We start from the raw sequence: 23,097 nt of genomic DNA, 5'->3' as shown, positions 1-23,097 counted from the left end.
CTAAATTCTTAGTCTTTACCAAATCTGAGAGCACCCCAAGTCAAAGCTAATAAGAGAAACACAACTTGCTCTTAAAAATTAAAAAAAAAAAAAAAAAAAAAAAATCTCAATAGTGTAAAAAAATGAGGTTGATGCAAAATGGTCTGATATCAAACTCCATTTCTCTAAATAATTATTTGTTCCTAAGCCAATGGCATTTCTTCAGAAATGAGCATAATTGGAATAGGGGAACTTGCAGGACTGTGCAATAGAGCAGACTTCTTTTTTTTCCATCTCTTAATAACACAAAAACCCCAACTGAAATGTCTTTATGGTTCAGTCATTGTACTTGAGCTGTGACCTGTGTGCTTAGAGCTTTAATTCCCAAAGGCAGGGCTTTGGGAAGTTTAATTAAAGTCTGGCCATAAATGATATGAGGGTTTTTGTAATTAACTTTGATGACTGAATTTATAAACTTCATAGCTGATTTCAGCAGTGTCTCCCAGCACGGTGACCCCAGCAGCTCGTTGTCCCCATGTCCCTCGGGTCGCGGAGGTGCCCGCAGTGCTGGGAGCGCAGGCGGCCGCGCTCTCCCGGCTTTGCTTTCCCTCCTCCCGGCCGTACCAGCTCTCATGGAGCTTTTCTACCCAGCGCAGGTGGGAATCGACGCGGGAGCTGGGACACTCGAGCTGGCCCTGTACCATGAGAGGATGTGGCCGCGAGCTGGCTGAGCTGCCCGGCCCCGCTGCCTGTCCCGGCCGGCACCATGGGAGGATGCTTCTCCAAGCCCAAACCAGGTGACTGCCCTCCGACACCGGGCCCCCCTCCCACTGTCCCCATGGCAGAAGTAGGTCAGTGGTGGCCGCTGGCCGGGAGAATGTTAATACTCGGCTCCTGCAGGGAGGATTACTGGGCTTTTAATTCCCCCAAATTCCTCAGTGCTCTCTCTCACTCCCGGGCAGGGAGCTGTGGGGGGTTGCAGCAGTGCCAGGGTGGTGGTAGGTGGTGGGAAGGGACCTCACCCTGTACCATGAGGGAGGCATCTCTGCCTGATTGCATCTCTGCCTGGTCACATCTCCTTGTTCTTCACCACCCACCTGCTTCTATCTTTCTGCTGGATCTGGAGCGGAGTTACCTCCCCGGTGTCCCAGTGTAGGTTTGGGTGACAGCTGTCCCAGCACAGACACATGGGGTTCCAGCACTTTCCGTCTGCCACAGCCTTGTCACTCACTGGCCAGCCTTTATTTCCTTCCCTGTGAGAAGGGAATGACCTGGGAAGGAGCAGGCCAGGTCCTGGAGCTGCTCTGTTGTTGGGATTTTACTTTCTTGGTGAAGTTTGTCCATCTGTACTGCTTTTGGTGGGGAAAGCAGCTGTAGACACCTGGACATCAAGGATTCTTCCCATGCCTGGCACATTCCTTTCATGGCTGGGCTGGGTGAGCTTCCTGCTCTGTACAGTTTGGGGAAGGTTGGGTGTGTGCAAAGGGCAGGGATGGTGTGACCTGCCCAGGCAAACTGGCTGGTTGAGGGGGGCCTGGTGTGGAAGTGCCAATGCCCAGCCTTGTCCTGAGCAGGCTGACCATAAGCAGGCACTGCGTGATCACCCATACTCATCACCCCTGGCAGTGCCTGCATGGCCCTGGCACCCGAGCCCAGGGAGCGATGGCTGGTCCTGTCAGTGTTCCCAAAGCTGCCATGGAAGAGTGCTCTCAGCTCCCATCCTGCAGCTTGTTTTGGCCACCTCAGAGAGAGCTTAGGGTGACCTTGTCCTTGTTACTTGCTTGTGCCCCAGGGCAAGGGGAATCAGAGAATGGTGATGATCTATCAGACCAGTCAGCATCCCTGTGTAGCCTTTGTGGGTGGAAAGATGTCTTTTGGGGACCTTTTCTTGGCAATTTGTCTTCACTGCCTGAGGCCGGAGAGATTTCAGGTTGAAGGACTAAATGGCTCGGCTGTGACTCACTGAGCATCCATGGAGTGAGGTCACTGCCTTTATGCAAGAGAAAATAAAGGGGGTTTTCTGCCCTTGACCTGTACTGTGATTATGGGTCACCACCAAAGTCATATGGCACTGGACACTCTGACCTGTAAGTTTTCTCTTTGAAAGCCCCGTTTATATATTTCCTTAAAATATTTGAGGAGTAAAAACACATCCAGGAATAAATACCTTTGTTGACTAAACTTGTGACAAAACTCTGCTATGAGCTCCATTTAATTTTGTATCCTATCAACAAACTGTGTCATCTTGGACCAGTGTTGGAACACCAATGCTCTGTGGACATCTTTCCTGAGCTGCAGATTTTTGTGGAGAGCTGTATTTGCATAGCAGGGCCAAATGCCTGAAGATGCCACCCTGCAATGCACCTCCATCCCTCAGCTCTGGTTCAGATTAGCATCTTCAAAGGCTTTGAACAAGCCTTCCACTTCCCCTGGGTAGCTCAGCACTGACTGCAGGGCTGCATCCCAGGTGTATAAAACCTGCAAATGCAAGGACGTAAACAGGGGCATTTGGCATTACTGATTGTTCTAACAAAGGGTTTCACTGACATTTCATATTGGAATTGTACAGTATTAGAGCTGAGTACTAGAATTTACTATTTGTAGGAATTCACCTATTCCTTGTCCAAATAAGAAGCAGGGACAGAATAGAGCTATTTGCTCTATCAGTGCTGTTTCCAAATGAAGGGAATATTTCAGATGCAGTCTGAAGTGAACATAATTGATTCAGGCACTTTTTCAAGGTGTACATGAGGTCCTTATCTGCTCCATTTCCTTCATTACAAGAGAGACCCTCTTTTTCCCTGAGCACCCTCAAGATAACCTTGGCACTGTGAATTTATCACCTTTTGATGGGCAGATGGGTGATAGAAGAGCTCTGGGGAGTAGAGTCCTGGATCCCTAAGCAGCTGACTGTACTGCTGGCCAGCCATGAGGTCTGGCTCTGCTGCAGCATCCATCCCTGTCCGGATATTTCAGTGTTCAAGTAAGAGCTTATGTTCAAACAGTGAAGTAATCTCCTGTTATCTCCAATGCTGCAGTCCTGTGACGCTGGATCCTCTTCTGAAGGCCCAGTTCTCAATCTCTGCATAATTTTCTTGTTGGGTTTGGCTTGAGTGTGTGATGCACTGGGGATGAGTTGCCCAGCTGGTAGCCTGCATGGTATCCCAGCACCCACTCCCACAGTGCAGCCAGGTCAGGATAATGGGTGACAGGAACCATCATATGCCAGCTCTGTGTGAGCTGTGGCTACTCTGTCTCTGCACTGGATATGGGAGAGTGGCTTCAAAATCTATAAATTATGATTCTTCTTCTGCTGGGCTCAATGTTTGATAGTGGGGCAGAACAGTTGCTTCCCAGCGCATGGGGTGTCTGGGGGTGGGCTTCACCCTTGCACGGAGAATGCATTTAGCAGGCAATGTGCTCCCTTCCCAGGGATGCTGCACACTGCTGGAGGGTGCTGGAGAGGGTGTTGTGGCTGTGTGACCTGAGCTTGGCTCTGAGCTTGTCCCCAGCCTTGGTTGGTAAGTTCTACCTCCTGGTTTTGGACTGTAAAATTTGCTGACAGAGCATCTGGAGAGGGAGAGCAGAGTCAGGCACTTCTGATATGGTGGTTTTGTCATTGGCTCTGTCATTTTTAATAGAATGATAGAATCATGGAATGGTTTGGGCTGGAAGGGTCTGTAAAGATCAAGAAGTTTCAACCCCCTGCTGTGGGCAGGGACATCTTCCACTAGACCAGGTTGCTCCAAGCCCTGTCCAGCCTGGCCTTGGAAGGAGGGGAGAAGTGGTCCATAGAAATGGTTTGGACTCTCTTTGAGACCACCTGAAGTCACTGTCATTGGGGCTTGTAGTTGAGGTTGGGTGGGCGAGCCCAGGGGATGCCTGGAGAGTGCAGCTCTGGCAGGGCACAGTGAGCCCCAAACCTGGTGGTGGATTTACTCTGTGCTGGTTTTGGGAAAATAAACCCTGTTGGGGTAGACTGAGATTTCTGGCTGTGCCTGCTGGTCCCTATAGCAACATCCCTTGATGCATTTCTGGCTTCTGCTGCTCCCAGAGTTGTTGGCACCATACAACCAGACTGTTCTCTGCTCTCAGCATTCCTCTGCCCTGTGCCTGCAGCCCTGAAGTGGCACACTCTGAGGCATCACAGGGTTTTGGGGCTGGGGAAGGCAGACACACTGCTCTCCCCTTGTCAGCTCAGTTCCTCCATCCCCTATACTCAGGGGATCTGATAGATCTTAATCTTATCCAGACTCCACTTGGCTCAAATCAGCTCTTGGCTCATGTCAATTCTCTCTTCCCATATTAATTCAGTATTTTCCTGGTTTCTAGTATTTTAAGTATTGGGTACCTGGAGGTACAACCTTTCAATGGCCTGATATCTATAATTTAAATTTAGCCTCCAGAAGGGCTCTGAGCCATAATAGGAACTTAATCCTGTGATAAGGAAGTATTGGGGCATCTAATTGCCCTAATTTTTTAAAAAGTAATGAGTGTGACCCTGCATTGCAACCAAGCCACCTGCCAGCATCCTGCTTTGGGATCGATGTAAATCATCCCAGCCTCATGTCTAAAGTATCTCTCCAAGAGCAAGCAGAGGCTTTGACTTGTCCCACAAGGCTGTGAATAGTGATTGAGAAGGAATAAATTTACAGGAGATGTAATGGGATATTTAAGGGCTGACTGCTTGTGTGAATGACATCAAGGCAAAGAACAAGAACATCATGACCACAAGAGAAAAACAGCACCTGAGCCAACTGTGATAAATGGTGTTGGGACATGGTTCCTGATTGTATTTGAAGGATCGCAGCAGTGCTTGGCCTAAAGGCTGAAAACCTGGGAGAAAAAAAAAAATTGGAACAAAATTTATAGTCTTGTCAAGAGTCTGTATTTTAAATGATTCTGTGACTTTGAGGAGCTGAATCAGGGTTTTTGGGTACTGAGAGCTTTGCAGTGCTGAGGTGTATATGGATACGTGATATGAGCACTTGCTAATGCTCAGCTGGTTCCTCTGCTTTTTTCTATATTCTTATAAAATATTTCCAGCCCTTGCCTTCTGGTTCTTCATCTATGTAAGTGTGTATCTATAGAGTTATCTTAAAAATGTGCATGAAACTTGCACAAACACATACACACACATATGTATGTATATAAGTGATGTTGGTGGCACAGAGCAAGCAGGCACGTCTCTCTCTTTCATCTATATCTATACCATACATCTATACATCTCTATTTATATTTTTATCTATATCATCTATATATCTAACTTTATGCCCATACCTATGTATCAATATCCATATTTATATCCATATCTCTACCTATATTCCTGAGGAGTTGCCTACAGTCTAGATTTGTAGTCACATTCCTAAAACTTCCCAAACAGTTTGCTTTAAGGTCCAGGCCCTCTTTTAGCAGTTATAGGATATGACTGTCAAAGAGCTGGAACACACTGGCTCCAGCCCCATTGTAGCAATCAGATTTTAGAATTAAATTTGGGTTTATAAATATTTTATTTAAATGTCATTTTCCCTTATGGGAACTGAACCAGTTTGCTGGATCAGCTCAGGTGCTGTTTAGCCCTGGATTCCTGGAGGGATCATCCCTCAGGAATGCAGATTTCAGGCCAGAGGGACACCGCATGAGGGGCTGAGAGGCATGAGAAGGAGGAGGAGATGGGGATGAAAGGAGTTGCTGAGTGGCAAGTGGGATAACCGCCCCCCAGAGCCAAGCAGTGAAGTGTGGGGCCCAAAATAGGAGAAGGAAGATTTTATAACTCTTTTTCTTTTCCTCTGGACATTTGTCCAGCACTGTTGGTGGGTGCCAAGTGGGGATGGCTGAGTGCCAGAGACCTGCTGCTTCCTGTGTATGTTTTTCTAACTGAGGAAGAAGGGAAAAGCTCAGAGCTACATTTTCATCTTCATCCCTGCAGGTTGATTTGCCTGTGAATCAGTGGGCACTCCATGTGCTCACCTGACCCAAATGTGCTCTGGAAAACAAAGTCCTGGGGCATCAGCCAAGTAAGAGATGTGAGTTCCCTGCAGGGTGAATTCACAAATATCCTTGTCCCCCTCACCATTAGGGCTCAGAGCCATCAGCTTTGCCCAACCTTTGTTTCATCCTGCAGCATGGTCTGGCTCTGCAGTCTGGCTGCAAGGATGCACAGCCACACTTTCTGCAGATTGACTGTGAAATCATATGCCATCAGCCTCCTGTTTCCTGGGCCAAAAGTATTTTGCTGGGACTGCATAAATGTGTATTCATTATATTTCCAAACTCTGTCCTGGAAAATCCATGTCTGCTTCTCCCAATGCTCTAGGAAAGTGCTTATGGAGAGCAGCCTTTTCACTGGGTGTCTGCAGCAGCTGGGCTCCTTCTCTAGAGCTCCAGGAACAGATTTGCTCGTTGCAATGTGGGATTTTTAAAGCATGGTGCTGGCCCTATTCATTTGCATTAACTCCTGCAGCTGCAGGAGCATAGCATAGAAGGTGATGTTTTCTGTTGGTTCAGTGTTTATACGCAGAAAATCACTTTCCTGGATCTGTCTGTCAACTACCCCTGGTGAATCCTGCCTGGGTGAGCACAGGGATTTGGCACTTTGGCACAAAAAGCCATGCATTAGCCATGCTTGCCTTGCTGAGCAGGCACAAGAAGCAGAAACATGCAGGACCCCTGAGACAGCCACCTGCCTCCAGGGCCTGCATGGCTTTGGCCACTTGCTTTTCTCCCTTCCAAAATGAATGACCTTCTCCCTGACTTTTCTTCCATTGTTCTCTCAATATTCTTGCAATTAAACTTTTGGGACAACAAATGAGGCTGGGAAGACCCAGCATCACTGTAATTCAAAAGCCTTGCTGAAGGATTTGTTTTTACCCTTCCTCTGCCTTTCCTTAACCTGTTTAGTTTGTGAACTTTATCTTCTGCACAGATTTTTGTGACATTTATAAGATGAGGAAAGCTCAATGATTTCCCATGTACTTGAGACACTTCACCAGTCTGCAGCACTTTCCCCTGGCTTGCTATAGAACTTCCTGGCATTTATTACTATATTAATGGCTTTAGCTTGATGAAGTCCCTAGGAGATAAAGTGATGTTTCCCACTTTGTGAAGTGAGAGCTCATCAATGGCTTCTGATACTGCTGTGACCAGCTTGCCCAGCCCAGGCATGGGGAGGAGCATGGGGGTGTAGCTGGGTGGGCCTGGGGGGAGGGTGGGTGAGTGCTGCCCTTCAGGGAGTTCATATGAACACAGAATGACAGAATGACAGAATGATTTGGGCTGGAGGAGGTCTTAAAGCTCATCCAGTTCCACACTCTGCCATGGGCAGGGACACCTTCCACTATCCCAGGTTGTTCCAAGCCCTGTCCATCCTGGCCTTGGACACTGCCAGGGATGGGGCAGACACAGCCTCTCTGAGCAAACCTGTTCCAGGGCCTCACCACCCTCACAGTAACTTCTGCATGTCCTCACCTGGGTGGCTGAAGAGAGAGCCTTTGCTCCCCACTGTCCCTGCTCCCACATGTCCCTGGGTCCTCTGGTCCCCAGGACAGGGAGGATTTATTGTCAGGCCTGTTCACTGGTATACACATGAGAAAAATGGACCATCCTTGTTTCTCTCACCTATTGTTGAAGAGTCACTCTAGACTCAAAATCTCATGTGGAAATAATTTTGTATATTTCTAGTTCCTTATTAATTGGCCTCCATCTAATGAAGCAGCTTTATGCACCATGCAGTGTTGGCTTTCTCTTTCAGTTAACATTACCTTCAAACAATTAAAGGGGTTTTTGAAATCTGTCTGAGCCCCAGGGACCCTGGCATGCCTCATATGGAGCTGCCTGAAGCTGTTTTCCACTAAACAAGACAAGAACTGTAGCTGAAATGTTGCTTTGCACCAATGACTCATGTCTGCTTTCAAGAATATGTACTTTATGAATGCAAAGTGCCCAATGCAGAAAGAACAGAGGAATAATGGGCTCAGGTAATCAAGTCAAGCTTGGTGTTAAATCAAGCAAGCCCTGCCAAGCCTTGCAAGTCAAGCCAACAAAAAATATCTGTTTTGATGTCTGTTTCCAAGTTCAGGGAGAAAAGGAGTGATAGAACAGTGAACAGCAGCAAAACCTCTGGCTTCATTTTAACAAAAGTTTTGGGTTGTTCCTGCAGTTGAAGTGAAAATTGAAGTTGTGATACCTGAGAAGGAGAGAAACAAGGAGGAAATGTCACCCAATGGGAAAGCCAGCCCTCTGATCTACAAAGTCAATGGGACTACCCGGCACTACCACCTTGAGGAGCATCCAATTGCCGGCAACCCCTACCACAACCCAAAGGACGTGGTAGAAGCATCTGTGTGCCACGTGAAGGACCTGGAGAATGGACAGTAAGTGCCCAAAGTTTTTGCAGATAAAACTTGAGAGACCTTCTAACCTAATCTGAATGCCCTGTCTTGTTCTTTGGAGTTGTTGGACATGATAATTTAGCTTAGTAAGCTTTTTTTAATCTTAAAAAAATACAGCATGGGTAAGCAACAAATGTTTTTACCATAAGGTCTGCTGTTCCCTGCATGATCTGCACTGGGACTTGTCTCAGAAGGAGGTGATATTCTATAGCAGAATTTCTCAGGAGGCTCCACTCAACTTGCGTTAACCAACCTAGACATTTTTTTATATATTTGTAGCCTTAGTGATTTTACAAAACAGCAGGAGAAGCACCTGGATGGAGCTGATGAGGTGGGTCATGTGCTCCATCCTGTCTGCAGTGCCTGGCTCTTCCAGCTGGGCTCATCAATTTGCTCTTTCACTAAGGATGCAGCTTTCCAGATCTTTTGCGAATGAGAGCACACTTCAGCTGGGCACATTCACTGCCCTGATTTAATTTTCTGAAGTCTAAAGTGTGCGTGTCCCAGTCACTGTGCTTCAAAGATGCCTCTTTACTGGGGTAGAAGTTCTGGTTCCATTGACATTCCAGAAGGTTCCATCGGTATGGAAAATAAGAGTTTGGAATGGCTTTTGTTCCACCAGCGCCCCTGCCGGCTGTGCCCGGAACTGCACCAAAGAGGAAAGTGCTGGTGGCCGAGAGAAGGCTGGGATGGGTTTGTGCTTCTGTTCATTGTTAATGCTGTTGTTGTTTGTTTGTTTGTCTTGCTCTACATACTAGTAAAGAACTGCTATTCCTTTTCCCATACCATTGGCTGAAAGCCCCTTAATTTCAAAGTTATAATAATTCAGATGGAAGGGGGAAGGGGGAAGTAACAGTGTTCCATTTCAACAAAGGCTCCTGACTTCCTTAGCAGACATCTGTTTTTCAAACCAAGGCACAGGAGAATTGGGAAGAGGATGGAAACTCTCACCTTTGGAGGTGGCTCTTGACAAGCATGAGGGAAAGGTATTCTCTCAAACATGTCAGATTCCAGTGGATGTGGCCAAAACCCACCAGCTTTGTCCCCACCAACCAACAAGGAGACACAGGCTATCCCAGGAGCTGTGCGTTTTTGGAGGATGCATATTCCAGAGTACAGTCAGATTGTCAGCCCTCTCTATTACGTGATGTGGGAGAAGAATGATTTAAAGGGGGTCTTGAAGAACAAGAAGCTTTGAAACAAATTAAACAGGAGGATGTTGATGCAGTAGTCCTTTGGCCAGTCAGGACAGGACAGGGTGAGAAAAATGTACTCTACACCAAAGCCAGGAAGAATGATCGTCCTGGAGCCTCTGACAGAAGGTACCTGGGGAGACTCGGGGACAATCCCTGGGGTTCTGGTGTCAGGTATACAGAGGATCTGAGGCCTGTTACACTCCAAATGAAAAAGAGCTTGTTCAGAGGTTTGATCTGCTTCAGAAGTGATTAGCACTGAAGCACAGCTCTTTCTGGCACCCCCACTATCAGTGCAGGGCTGGGTGTTCAAAGAGAAAGTCTCTGCCATACATCATGCCACTGATGTTACCTGGAGTAAGTGGATTGGTCTGATCACACAGAAAGCTTGGATAGGAAACCTCAATTGCCCTGGGATCTTGGAAATCATCACAAACTGTCCCTAAGGTGAAAATTTCAGCCTGTCATCAGAAGAGGAGGAGGAGAAGGTGACAGGTGCTGAGAAGGCCCCTCCCATATAATCAGCTGCCTGAAAATGCAATGTGCTCTCTTCACTGACAGTTCTTGCCTTATTGCACGGATGCATTAAAAATGGAAGGTTTCTGTGTGGGGTCCTACATGGTGAGTGGCAGAAGGTTTTGAGGGACAAGGTGAATCAAATCAGGTTGCAGAGTTGAAAACTTTCCAGCTGGCTTTAGATATTGCTGAGTGAAAGAAATGACCAACACTCTACCTCTACAATGACTCGTGGATGGTAGAAAATGCTCTGTGGAGATGGTTGGAATGATGGAAAAAGACCAGCTAGCAGCACAGAGAGAAACCCATCTGGGCTGCTGAATTGTGGTGAAACATTGGTGCCTGGGCAGAAGAGTTGGCTGTCAAAGTCCATCATGTGGATGCACATGTCGGTAAGAGTCAGGCACTGAAGAGTGCCACAGCAATGGGCAGGTGGATTGAGCTGCTGAGATGAAAGTGTCTCAGGTAGATCTGGGCTAGCATCGTAAGGGTAAATTATTTCTGGCTCAGTGGGCCCATAATACCTCAGGCCATCAAGGAAGAGATGCAGCATGGCCTCATGATTAAGTGGTGGACTTAACCATGGACACTATATCCTGGGTAATCCACGGTTGTGAGAAGTGTGCTGTGATCAAGAAGGCCAAGTGTGTAAAGCTCCTGTGGTCTGGGGGGTGGTGGTCAGTGTAAGTACGGGAAGGCTTGGAAGATAGATCGCATCACACTGCTGCAAACCCGCTGCCAAGGCAAGCATTATGTGCTGGCAATGATAGAAGGCATGACTGGTTGGCTGGAGACATACCCCATGCTTTACAGCACTGCCTGGAACACCATTTTGACCCTTGAAAAACAAATCCTGTGGCAACAAGGCAGCACTGAAAGAACTGAGTCAGACAATGGGACTAATTTCAAAAATATGCTTATAAGCACCTAGGCTCTCTTAAAGGTTTTGAGGAACTGGACTTATAAACACTGAACAAGGTATTTAGTGGGTGTACTGTATTCCCTGTCATGCACCAGGCCCTGGGAAAGTGGAATGGTGAAATGCACTGTTAAAAACTATATTGAAATTAATGGGTGGTGGGACCTTCAAACACTGGGATCTAGATTTAGTGAAGGCCACATTGTCAGTTAATGCCAGAGGGTCCACCAATCAACCTGGCCCTGGCCAATCAAAACCTTTATGTACTGTAGAAGGGGATAAAGTCCCCATGGTGTATGTGAAGAATGTCTTAAGGAAGCAAGTTTGGATCTATTCTACCTCAAGCAAAGACAAACCCACCTGTGGGATTGTTTTTGCTCAAGGAAATGAGTGCCTTTGGTGGGTGATGTAGAGGGACAGAGAAATACAATGTATCCCTCAAGGAGATTTGACATGTGGAGGTGTGGGTGACCTACTGCCACCTGTGCAGGTGAGCAGTGGCAGCAGGGCTGGAGAGGAGCAGGGCAGAGCACAGGCAGCAACCAGAATTGCCTTGATGTGGAGTAAAGAAAAAGGGGGAGACTGTCTTGGCAAGTACTGGTTGCACAGAGAGGGTTCAGTTCCAGGGTCAAGATGCAGCCTCACCTAATCTAAGGAAGGTGTCCCTGCCCATGGCAAGGGGTAGAATGAGTCTTTAAGGTCCTTTCCAACACAAACTACCCTATGATTATGTGAATAGCTAGATTGACTGCAGAGCAGGGAGTATGATAGATTAAAAGATTTGGAGAGCTGTTCTGGCTGCAGGGAAGGTGAGGGAGAGCTGGCTGCAGCCTGTGAGAACATACTTGGCTGCAGGTGGCCATAGCAGGGAGCTAAAGCCAGGGTTAGGAACTGGCATTATTCTGGGAGCTGGTCCCATGTGCATCAGTTGCTGCACCATGCTAGAGTGTGACAGGAGACATGCTAACATCAGACATTTTAGGTTGAGAATAGCTGTTTTCTAGCAGGCTGAGTCCAGGTCAAGATAGGAGTTCTGTGAGAGGGTCCCAGAACTCACATAAACAATAGGCCAAGCCAAAGGAGTCCCCTCATGCTAGTACCGAGATGGATTTTCTGAGATGATTCTCCCAAGGATTGTGCTGGGCAGGAGTTGTGCATGGGCATGGCAGCAGCTCAGCGTGTTGGCATGAGGCTTTGGGCACTACTGCCTTGCATTAGTGGAGTCTGCAAGCATAGACTAAAGCACAGACTGTGCTTTCTGCCCAACCTTTATGTCTTTCTGCTACCAGTATGGCCTCAGCAGAACTGAGATTCAGAAAGATACTGTAGATACAGGATAAACTGGTGCTACTGTACCCAGCCAGCCTCCCAGCAGGCTAACTGGAGGGACAGAAAACAGCCCCGTGGTGCTCTCACTGCTCTTGAGCAAAGGTCCTTTGCAGGCCAGAGCTGAGATTCAGCTGTGCTTCCTGAGTGGGGAGTGGAATGGGACAACGGGACAAATTTTCAACTGAGTAAACAGCTCAGCAAGGTGCAGGGCAGTGTAAATCATTCTTTAAATTACTCTGGAGTGAGTGCAGGATGGGAGCCTTGCAGGTGACTGTGTGCTGACTTGAAGACACCAGGTCTTGTTTTTTACTCGATTCACACTGCTCCTTGGGCAAGCTGTAAATTCCTTAACTTATCATATCTTCCCAGGGAGATATGGTTGCCATTGAACAGGTTTTATCAGCTGAGGAATGCAGCAGGGCTTGTACTGCTCCATTCCCTTTGTGCAGAGGGAAGAGCTCCAAGTGCCAAGTGTCCTACTCCGGGAGGGAGCAGAGCTACATCTCTGAGGAGCAAGGTGGCTGAATTAATGGGGCAAAGGGCAAAGGGAAAGTGTGGTTTTCACCCAAGGTGGCAAGGAAATTGGGAAGTTGAGCATTTGTCATTGAACAGTTGGTGCAGGTCTTGCACTTGCCCAAAGTCTGGCTTGAGGTGGGTTTGAGGGTGTAACAGAAGTGTTGGTGGGCTGAGCTCTGTTCTCATCTCCATGGCTTCAAAGCAGAGTGGAGCAAGTGTCTGTGTAGCCTGGGGGAAAGTATTGGGATTGAGTTGGGATGTTATCTGAGAAGGAATGAGCATGCAAAGTCTGTCCCATTCTTCTGAGACCCTGGCACCTGGCATGCATGAATAGCATTCTGGAATCACACATGGCCAGTGACTTCCTTGAGCAAGTGGGGTTTGCTATGGCCACAGTGATGTGTTTGGCACCTGAAAGGCAACGTGCTGGGATAGCTGTAGAGATGGTCCTCTCCATGAAGTGGGAGAAACCAGGATTTCCAGATAAACATTAAGCTGTTTGCTTTCTGGCTGGAAGAAGGGAAGTCTCCAGGGAACAGCAGTCTGTGTTCCCTGTCCAGCTTCATACAAAACAAGGGCTCTCTCCTCAACTCTAACTTTCCTCCTTGGTTAGCTAGAAGACTCTGCTCTGGGGAAGCAGCTGCTGATAGTTGCATTGGAAAGAGGTTCAGTACCTCAGGCAGACCATGGAATGCACAGAGTGTATCAGGACTATTGGTTGGAAAGTGAGCATCTGAGAGGTAAGAAGAGACAGGATGTGCTGAGAGAAAGGTCTGATGGACCTGGGGAAGGACAGTGAGCAGATAGAGAGTAAATGTCTGTTCAGTTCAGTGCAACATCAGTGTCACTCAGCAATGCCTGGGCACTGATCTGCAAGGCTAAGGAAATGCCTTTGGCCAAGGTTTGGGCAGGTGGAGGCGTGGAGTCCTCAGTGCTGGAGCCTTATGCACCGCAGTCTCCAGCCTGCAGAGAGGATCAATGAGCATCCTCCTGGGAATGATGGATGGTTGAAAGTCTCATGCACCAGTAGATAGTGCCACTGACCAGTGTAACATAACTACCAACATGAGCCCAGTCTGTACACAGTATACAGGGCATGGGAACTCTGGCAAATATGCGTTGAAGCTGCAATGCAGAGCCTGTGCCCAACCAGCCTGCACCAGGCAGAGCCAGAGTTGTTTGGCACCATGGAGGAGGCACAACATCCCTACATCCCTGAGATACTGTGGACAAATTCACCTCTGCATGGAGCAGAGGTGTGTATTGCTCAGTTTATCCCTGATAGGACAGAAGGCTATGGAGCACCTCTTGAACAACACAAGAGTGATAGAAAGTATTTTCTAAAATGCTGCTTTTCAGTGCTAGTGGTATCATCAATCACTCATTCAGGAGATGGGTGTGCTCAGTAGCTCTTTCTGGCTTGCAAACAAGGTGCATGATCAGCAAAGAGATGTTTTTGGCCAGGATGGGGCTGAATCTCAGCCTGGCTTAGCTGGTCAAGGAGGGATGTGTTGCCCGGTGAGCTTAAAAACTGCCAAGCTCAGTGTAGTAAACAATTCTTGCTGTGCTAATCACACTTTGACCCAGGGTACCACACTGTGGAATCACTTAATCAGAATAGTTTGGGTTGGAAGGGACTATTAAAGGCCATCTGGTCCAACCCTCTGCCATGGGCACGGGCACCTTCCACTAGACAAGATTGCTCAGAGCCCCATCCATAGAATCACAGAATATCATGAGTTGGAAGGGACTCAAAAGGATCATCCAGTCCAACTTGAAGACCTGCACAGGGCACTCCAACAGTCCCACCCTGGACATCCCTGGCAGCGCTGTCCAAACAATCCTGGAGCTCTGGCAGCCTCGGGGCCGTGCCCATTCCCTGGGGAGTGTGGTCAGTGGCCCAGCATCCCCTGGAGGAAGAACCTTTCCCTGATATCCAGCCTGATCCTGTCATGGCACAGGTTCATGATGTTCCCTTGGTAGCTGCTCTGTACTTCCATTTATCATCAATGTGTTTGGCTGAGGCATCAGTGAACCAGACATCTTTAACTTCAGAGTATGACGTTATGCAGGAACACCAAGTATAGCACTAGGCTTATGCAGCTGTTGCAAGCCCAGCATATCTGGGATCATGGCTATCTGTAATTTTGCAGGTTTTGTTGGCCCTTCAGTTATATCCATTGGACCTGTGACTCCTGAGACATGCACACCCTTTGTGCACTGTTGGTCTTTGTGCAATCCCACCTCATGGAGAACAGCCCTTCTTAATACTGGCTAACAGATTAAAAGGTCTTTGGATTTGCACAGATTTGTGCTATTGATTTTTTTCTCCTTGTTTAAGAGCTCGGGTCACAGATCGTAATCCCTTTTACCAGTCAGAGTATCTCTTCTCAAGATCTTTTAATGCTGCAGGACTGAATCCTAATGGTTGTTTAGGTCTGTGTGGGCCCTTCTGGAACATGTTAAGTCCCATGTTCAGCAAAACCCCATTCAGGTTTTATAGGATCATTGGAATGAACTGTCCCAAGTGATGAATAAATTTTTAACTCCTCTGTTAGCATTTGTAAAGCCTTTTGTGACTATCAAGCCACCCCTAAGTCTGGCTTTTGCTCATTAATGCATACAGTGGTCTCGCTGTATGAAAAAATTCAGGAATATGATTTCTCCAGTATCCTGAAATAGAACCATGAAGAACATGTCTTTTACATCTAGAACTGCTATCTATTTGTGTGCAGCTGCTTGTGGGGTGGCACTGAGAGTGGCAATGTTTGAGATGAGTTTTCCGTGTTGGTATTCAGCCACTGATAATCAATCATTAAGTGCCAGCTCATGTCTGGTTTCCTCACTGGCCAAACATGAGATTTATATGGGGTATGTGTCCTAAATATAATGCCCTTTTGTTCTAAATTTTTAATAGATTAATTTTCAATTTTTTCAAGAAATTTTATTATATGGTGTTTTTGTGCATCTGGCTGACCAAACATTCCTGTTGTGCAATTGCCAAACTTCTTTTGAGGATATCATATCCTAAAATGTTTTATTCATGATCTATGATTGCAATGTGTATAAGGTCACCAATTTTTCCCCAGATAACCATAAACATACTTTGATAGTGGAATAGATAGTACTTTGTCCTATGGGTCCTGTTAGATGGACTCTTTTCCTTTTAAAACTTAAATTTATTTTTTCAGCATTTATGGGGGTGATCTGAGATATATGGGCTCCTGTAGTAATTGGAAAATTCAAATGTTGTTTTCTAGGTCCTACTGGTAAGTAGATATGGGGCCCATCCTTATCAGACCATTGATAGGTCATAATGCGCTGTCTGAGAAGGCCAAAAGTTCACCCAGAGCTTAGTATTTTTTTCCTTTTGTGTCTCTGTTAACTCAGAAGGGTTGTGGGGGGTGGTTTTCCTGTGGAGGCTTTCCATTACTTGTGTTCCCTCCGTTCTTCACCACTTTGACTGTCTGCTATCCTGCATTGGACTGTGCCCCCTGAGGTTGTCACAGGGAACTCCTAAGGTCACTTGCTCCCACTACCAGCTCACCCAGCAGCTGGGGTGGTGCTTTGAGCTGACCCTTGGCACAATGATGGATAAATGATGACCACTCAGTGGCCCAGCTTGAATGTGCCCCAGGCTGGGACAGCAGAGCCACCTCCGAAGCTGTCTTGGTGACAAGGAATGACCCACATCTGTAGTCACCTCAAGCCAGTAGTGAGCAAGCTGAAGGAGGAGGGGAGCCTGGTGGGACTGGGGCTGGATTGTAGGGTAGAGTGGTGGCATCTGCTGTGAGGTAGAGACTCTGCCATCTGTTTCCATATTCCTCCTTGCCAGGATGCGGGAAGTGGACCTGGGCTGCGGGAAGGCTCTGCTCATCAAGGATAATGGCGAGTTCCACGCCGTGGGACACAAGTGTCCCCACTACGGGGCTCCGCTGGTCAAAGGTCAGTCTGCATCATGTCCTGGAGAGCTACCAAGGGCATCACAGGGAAAAGGACAGTCCCCTGACTATGCTGCCAAGCATGCAGCAGTGCTGCACTGCACACTCAGCATCACCTGGGCATCTCCTGGTTGGGGAATGCATGGACAGCAAGCTGGAGTTGCACAAAACACCCCAGAGCACTTTGCCATCTCTGGTTTGCAGCTGCCACTGCTGATCACAGGGCTGGGCTTCTTCTAGTTTAAGGGAAAGAGAACTCTCTTTGGGATCCTTTCAGTAGCAAAAAGAATGTTGCTCATGTTATGGACATGAAGTGGGATGAGGTGGAGTGGTTTCCCATCTTGGGACATAAAAATATGCATCCTGGCACTTTCTCAGCACAGGCTTCAGGCAGGTCTCTGCTCCAAGCCTAAGCAATGGCAGGAGGCAGTGCTTGCCTGGCTGTTTATTGGCATGCATCACCAAAACTGGGGTTGGGAGGGCACTTCACTGGAGGTGGGATCCTGGGGAAGACAGGGGACCATCCTTCTGAGTGTCTTCTGAGCATTGCTGGCCCAGCAGCTGTGCTGGGTGTAGCAGCCATGCTCTCAGCCCTTCCCCTAGGGTGAGCAGCTTCCTGAGCAGAGCAGAGGAGTCCCACGCTACCCTGGAGGTGAGAGCTCACTGCCGTTTCAGAGACCTGTGGTGCATTCCCCAGACTGGCTGTCACACAGGGATCTCTCTGCAGACTTTGCTGCAGCCATAGGTGCAGGGGGGCTGCTCCTGCGCCCCACACATAGTGGTGATGAGATGTGGCACTGCTGTGTCTCAGCAAGCAGAGACACAAGCTCAAGACCAGTCCATGGCCACATGGCGGCTTATGCTCTGCCCCGGCGTTGTAGCAGGGAAAGCTGAAGAGGAAAGAGGTAGCAGCGTCTGAGTCAAGACCTAGAGAAAAGAATACATGGCTTTGGGCATGCCTGTGCCTCCCAAGCATGTGCAAGTGCCTTGCTGTGCCAGGGTCTGCTCTGGAACATACATACTCTAAATCAATGATGCTCTACTTGAGGCACCACTTGTTCTGGGTAATAGTGGGACCTGTAAGGATGACCATGAGACTCTGGGGATGGCAGCCCCATCCTGGCTGGAGAGTGAAGTTATATCCTAGAGCAGACAGCTTTGGAATTGTGCCCAGAGGTACTGGAGGACCCTGCCATCCAAGACATTTTAAAAGGAATTTCTCATAAGGGATCCCAAACATGCTCAGTGTGCATGTTCAGAAAACTCCACTGTTGCCTATCCAGGTCCACATCAGCTGCCATGTGTCCTGTGCCATGTGCCATCCCACAGGATGGGAGGCAGCTGCAGGGCAGCACCAACCCTGCTCTGCCATGTTCCCTGCAGGGGTTTTGTCCAAAGGAAGAGTCCGCTGTCCCTGGCATGGAGCTTGCTTCAGTATCGGCACAGGTGACATTGAGGACTTTCCCGGCTTGGACAGTTTACCCAGGTTCCAGGTGAGATCCTTGTCCTTGCAGCAGAGGAAACCACAGAATCGCGGGATGCTCTGGGTTGGAAGGGACCTTGAAGCCCACCTCATTCCATCCCCTGCCATGGGCAGGGACACCTTCCACTATCCCAGGTTGCTCCAAGCCCACTTCAATCTGGCCTGGAACACTTCCAGGGATAGAGTAGCCACAGCTTCTCTGAGAGGCCTGTGCCAGGGCCTCCCCATCCTCACAGGGAACAATTCCTTCCCAATACCCCATCGGACCCTGCCCTCTGGCAGTAGGAAGCCATTCCCCCTTGTTCTGTTACTGCAGGTCCTTGCCCAAAGTCCTTCTCCTGCCCTCTTGGAGCCCCTTAAGGCACTGGAAGGGTCTCTGGGGTATCCCTGGAGCCTTCTCTTCTCTTGGCTGAACCATCCCAGTCCTCCTCTTTTTATTGGGATAAGCAGCATTCTATATGGCATGGAACAAATATTTTCCAAGGATGTGCTGGTGTCTCCAATGGAGAGCAGCTCCTCATCCAGCTCCTTCCTTCCTGAAACCCTCTTGCACCCACCCACAGGCATCAGACACCTCCTGGGAACCTGGGAGTGCCCAGTCAGGGAGATCTCAGGAGTAGGGTGGGAATGAGATAACGTATGTAAGCTTGGGGTAGAAATCAGGTTGTACACTGAGCATTGGTGCGTGGTTGATATCAGGCAGAAGATCCCACAGCCTCGAGCTGGGATGAGCCCTGCCATGGCCTCAGCTGCTCCTACAGGTGACCTGTGCCACCACCCCTTGTTCCTTAGATGTTGCCCAGAGGAAGCCCTTGCTTCTCTGCAAACCAGCACTATTCTGTCACCCTCAGGTGAAGATTGAGAAGGAGAAGGTATACATCCGAGCAAGCAAGCAGGTGAGGGGCCACTGACATCCAAAAATTAAGGCTAATGGTTTCATGCTTTGCTTTATGTGCATGGGGATGGGGGGAAATGCTTATCTTTGATCCTCTGGTCTGGGCAGAGGGATGTGTGAGTATACAGTTCATATGGAGGTACAAGTGGAGCAAGGCAAAGGTGTTGGGTCCCCCTCCCACCCAGCCTCCCTGCAGCTGCTGGATACCTGGCCTAGGCTGTCCATGCTTTCAGGTCTTACAGGTGTTTGTCCTGCCTTTGTCCTATGTTTCCTTAAGCTCAGAGCAACTTCTAATTCAGCTGGTCCATGGAAAGAGGCCTCTTCCACCAGCCTTTTGACATGGTGATGACAGAGGCCACTTGTGCATCCTCTTGAGCCCACACCTCAGCTCCTGCTGGAGAGGAACCTGCTGCAGGGGTAGAAAGGGCTCTTCTGCCCTGATGGGATGCAGAATGAAGCCCACTGAGGTCACTGACATCTTTTTTTTCCATGAAAAGAGTTATTTTGATGCATGGTTTTATGTACTCTTATGCAAATCCAGTGGCTCAGAGCCCCAGTGGGCCCATTATAGCACTTGGGTTAGATCCATAGATGTCATCTGAATAGCAGCACTTCAACTCTAGCTGATTTGGGGATGTGATGAGGGGAAACTGAGTCTATTTGCTCTACCAGGAGCAGATTTTGGCCTCTAATGCCTGGGAACAAGGAGTCTGTGTACACTGGCATAGGTCCATGCCTGTGCCCTGGTGGATCGGACAAGTCCATCAGCTTTGGATGTCAGGTGTACAAGCTCTGCTCAGGTTCAGGATAAAATTCCTGATAGAGCTTCTTCATTCTTGTCTCACCTGTGGTACAGAATTGCACAAGGACACACCTGCTTTTTCTATTGCCCCACCAGCACCCCAGCTCTGAGTAGCTGCATGGCTTTGCAGAAGATGATGGATTTATTTTTCCTTTGGACCTTGTAAGGGGTAGTGCACTGGATGTTGGAATGGTATTTGAATGAGCAGGGGTTTGGAGTCGTTCAGTACAAGGGTGGGGTTGTTCCTTTCCTTTCCAAGTTGGTTTGTTGACACTGTGCAGTTTTCCCCATCCCTGCCTGGCTGCCCACAGTAATGCTGAGTAAAGATAATTGCTTTTCTTCTTCTTTTTGGTGGTGACACAGGCTCTTCAGACACAGAGAAGGACAAAGATGATGGCAAAGTGCATCTCCTTGAGCAACTACAACCTGAGCAGCACCAATGTGCTGATCATTGGTGCAGGTAAGGGTGGCGCATGCTGGAACTACTGTGTGTGTCCCCTCCCAGGCAGGGATGCAAGGAGGGTGTGTCTCTGTGCCCTGTACCCTCTGTCACCTTTCCTGTGTTCCTCCCTGTGCAAAGGGTCCCACCAGAGGGTCTTCCTGAACTTTTTTGTTCTACATGCTAATGATCTGAAGATGCCCTGTGGTCCAGTCTGTGGAGCTTTGTAGTTCCATGTTGCCATGCTTTGGAGTGAAGCCCAAATCCTCTTCCTGTTATTCCCTTCCCAGTTACATCAGCAACCTCTGATTTCAACAGATGATGAATGTAAAGTCTTTTCAGGTCCCTATGATGTTGATATAACTTTTTCTCTTGTACCTTGCACTGTTTCATCCCATTGTAGCTTCAAAGTTCCTACCTCAAGATGCTTCTCTGAAAATAAGTTCTTCCATCTTCCCAGCAAGTATCAGATCCCTGCCAAAAATAGCAAAGCTGCCAAGCTCCCTTCCCTTCCCTTCCCTTCCCTTCCCTTCCCTTCCCTTCCCTTCCCTTCCCTTCCCTTCCCTTCCCTTCCCTTCCCTTCCCTTCCCTTCCCTTCCCTTCCCTTCCCTTCCCTTCCCTTCCCTTCCCTTCCCTTCCCTTCCCTTCCCTTCCCTTCCCTTCCCTTCCCTTCCCTTCCCTTCCCTTCCCTTCCCTTCCCTTCCCTTCCCTTCCCTTCCCTTCCCTTCCCTTCCCTTCCCTTCCCTTCCCTTCCCTTCCCTTCCCTTCCCTTCCCTTCCCTTCCCTTCCCTTCCCTTCCCTTCCCTTCCCTTCCCTTCCCTTCCCTTCCCTTCCCTTCCCTTCCCTCCCCTTCCCTCCCCTTCCCTCCCCTCCCCTCCCCTCCCCTCCCCTCCCCTCCCCTCCCCTCCCCTCCCCTCCCCTCCCCTCCCCTCCCCTCCCCTCCCCTCCCCTCCCCTCCCCTCCCCTCCCCTCCCCTCCCCTCCCCTCCCCTCCCCTCCCCTCCCCTCCCCTCCCCTCCCCTCCCCTCCCCTCCCCTCCCCTCCCCTCCCCTCCCCTCCCCTCCCCTCCCCTCCCCTCCCCTCCCCTCCCCTCCCCTCCCCTCCCCTCCTTCCCCCCTTCCCCCCTTTCTCTTGTCCCAGTCCACAATTTGTGTATCGCCATTTTTGTAGAAAGCCTGATGGGATAAAGCCCATCTACCAAGTTTCTGGAATAGGTTAGATGCCAAGACTGGGCCATGTTGTGGTGAAATGGAGGGTGAGAGGAGGACAGGAGCTTCTGTTCCTGGGACTGGGAGGAAACATCTGCTCTTGGCACATGGGTTATTCTTACATAAGTCTCAAGGTCTTGAATCACCAGATTCAAGTTATGGAAATTGGGGTCATCTAAGGTGTGTCTCAGACCCCGAGCAAAGGGGAAAACCAGCTTGACTGAGCGACATTTTTCCCTTCCTTGTGCCCTGGCTGTTTGCTGAATGCCAGGATGGAACATGCTGCTCCCTGAGGTCAGCTGGAATGTCCTGGTGTACGGCAGGTCTGGACACTCATCACAATCCTCAGCGAGGTCACTCCACAAGACAGCATTAGCCACTGCTGATGAAACTTTCTGATAAATTTACAGGTCTGTTAAAGACCAGAGTGTATTCTGGTGGACACCAAAGGAGATTTCAAAACTGGATTTTTGGGGAAGAAGTGTTGGGGAAAGACTGCTCATTGAGCCCTCTGTCAGGGACCGAAATCCAGCCATGCCCAGCAGAGCTGAGAGCAATTGATTGCAGTCCCTTGCTTTTGTGAGGGTCATTCTGACATCAGCACAGCATCAGCTCTGGTTCAGGATGCTCCTGGCAGCATGCACAGGATGTCCACCCACCTGTGTCTTCTTCCACTGTCCCCTAGCTCCATCAGTGGTAGTGTCTTGTTGATGGACCAAACCATGATATGGTCCAGGTCCATCTTCTCTCAGTGGTGTTACAGAATCTGTGGCCCTAAAAACACTTATCATGGAGTGAGGCTTCCTTGGCTGAGAAGAGACTCTGGACCTGAGCTCTCCAGTTTCACCAGTTCAGTCAGGTAAAAAGGGACGTGCCAGCCAGGCACAGGGTGTGCAGACCCTTCCCTGACTAGAGAAATCCAAGGGTCTGAGCAGCTGCTTGTGGCCTGGAATTTGTGAGAGATGTGTAGGCATTAGCATCACTCCTCAGTTGTGCTCTTTGAGGGTTTGTGACAGTTTAGGGACAGAAAAGAAGATTAATGTCACAGTCCATAGATAGAGTGTCCCTTCTCCTGCCTCATGCATCTACTCCAACCAGCTCCCCATGTGAGCTGTTTGAGTTAGGAAATGCTGTGAAGTGAGGACAGGGCTGGTGAAGATGGCAGTTTTGGATTAGCCCCAGTGGGTTTAGCAGTAAAGGGCACAGAGCACCCAAGGCCACATACACATGGCTGTCACTGGTCTCCTTCTCCCTTAGGGGCAGCTGGGCTGGTCTGTGCAGAGACCTTGCGCCAGGAGGGTTTCTCTGACCGAATTGTGATGTGCACCATGGACAGACACTTGCCCTATGACAGACCAAAGCTCAGTAAGGTTGGTATCACTCTGGGTATGCCACATTCCTCCCCAGTTTTAAAATTTGCTCTAGGACCTTTCCCTGCTATTATTCATTGCAGCAGCAAGGTTCTGTTTCCTTAGTCTTCCTGTCTCT

The 23,097-nt window shown here is 48.8% G+C and overlaps 1 protein-coding gene across 2 annotated transcripts in view; it reads left to right on the top strand.

Annotated features, from left to right (window-relative positions):
- Positions 1-641: 641 nt before the first annotated feature.
- The window catches only part of AIFM3 (apoptosis inducing factor mitochondria associated 3), a 39,753-nt gene continuing 17,297 nt past the window's right edge, over positions 642-23,097 (top strand). For both annotated transcript variants that reach the window (XM_058851815.1, XM_058851814.1), the window contains exons 1-7: positions 642-776; positions 8,138-8,351; positions 16,678-16,787; positions 18,167-18,276; positions 19,118-19,162; positions 20,327-20,423; positions 22,867-22,979. In XM_058851815.1, coding sequence (XP_058707798.1) covers positions 746-776; positions 8,138-8,351; positions 16,678-16,787; positions 18,167-18,276; positions 19,118-19,162; positions 20,327-20,423; positions 22,867-22,979 — 720 coding nt within the window. In that variant the 5' untranslated portion in view covers positions 642-745. The remainder of the gene's footprint in view (positions 777-8,137; positions 8,352-16,677; positions 16,788-18,166; positions 18,277-19,117; positions 19,163-20,326; positions 20,424-22,866; positions 22,980-23,097) is intronic.

The sequence above is a fragment of the Poecile atricapillus genome, chromosome 16 (assembly GCF_030490865.1).
Source record: "Poecile atricapillus isolate bPoeAtr1 chromosome 16, bPoeAtr1.hap1, whole genome shotgun sequence".
NCBI lineage: Eukaryota > Metazoa > Chordata > Aves > Passeriformes > Paridae > Poecile > Poecile atricapillus.
Note: the sequence above shows the minus strand (reverse complement) of the source record. Positions and strands in the feature narration are given on the sequence as shown.